General features: G+C 62.0%; 1 protein-coding gene across 1 annotated transcript in view; it reads right to left on the bottom strand.

Moving 5' to 3' along the window:
- ZMAT5 (zinc finger, matrin-type 5) overlaps positions 1-295 on the bottom strand; it is a gene marked incomplete at its 3' end in the record, with an annotated part of 13366 nt that overhangs the window by 4124 nt on the left and 8947 nt on the right. The window contains exon 4 of the mRNA XM_010157886.1: positions 6-77. Within this exon, the coding sequence (XP_010156188.1) occupies positions 6-77 (72 nt within the window). The remainder of the gene's footprint in view (positions 1-5; positions 78-295) is intronic.

The following is a 295-nucleotide window of genomic DNA, read 5'->3' as shown; positions in this document are numbered from 1 at the left end:
CTCCCCCAGCCAGTCCTCGATGGTGCCAAGTGGGACATCTGCTCCCTCCTGCCGCAGCTCCTTCGACCTCTGCTCCCCTGGTTGAGAGATGGAGAGAGAGGGCTATCAGACCTCGCGCTGCAGTCCTTTCACTCCATTAAACCCGCTGCTCATTACCCCGCGTAGTTTCTTACGGCGGGGAGTGTGCCATTTGCCTGTGGCAGCCCCTCCTCCTCCGCTGTCCACCTGCCGTCTGATGCTCGGCCTCCTCGTCATGCTCGGCCTCCTCGTCTGATGCTCGGCCTCCTCGTCTGAT

The sequence above is a fragment of the Eurypyga helias genome, unplaced genomic scaffold, assembly GCF_000690775.1.
Source record: "Eurypyga helias isolate BGI_N326 unplaced genomic scaffold, ASM69077v1 scaffold8158, whole genome shotgun sequence".
Taxonomy (NCBI): domain Eukaryota; kingdom Metazoa; phylum Chordata; class Aves; order Eurypygiformes; family Eurypygidae; genus Eurypyga; species Eurypyga helias.
This window is presented reverse-complemented; position numbering and strand designations above follow the sequence as displayed.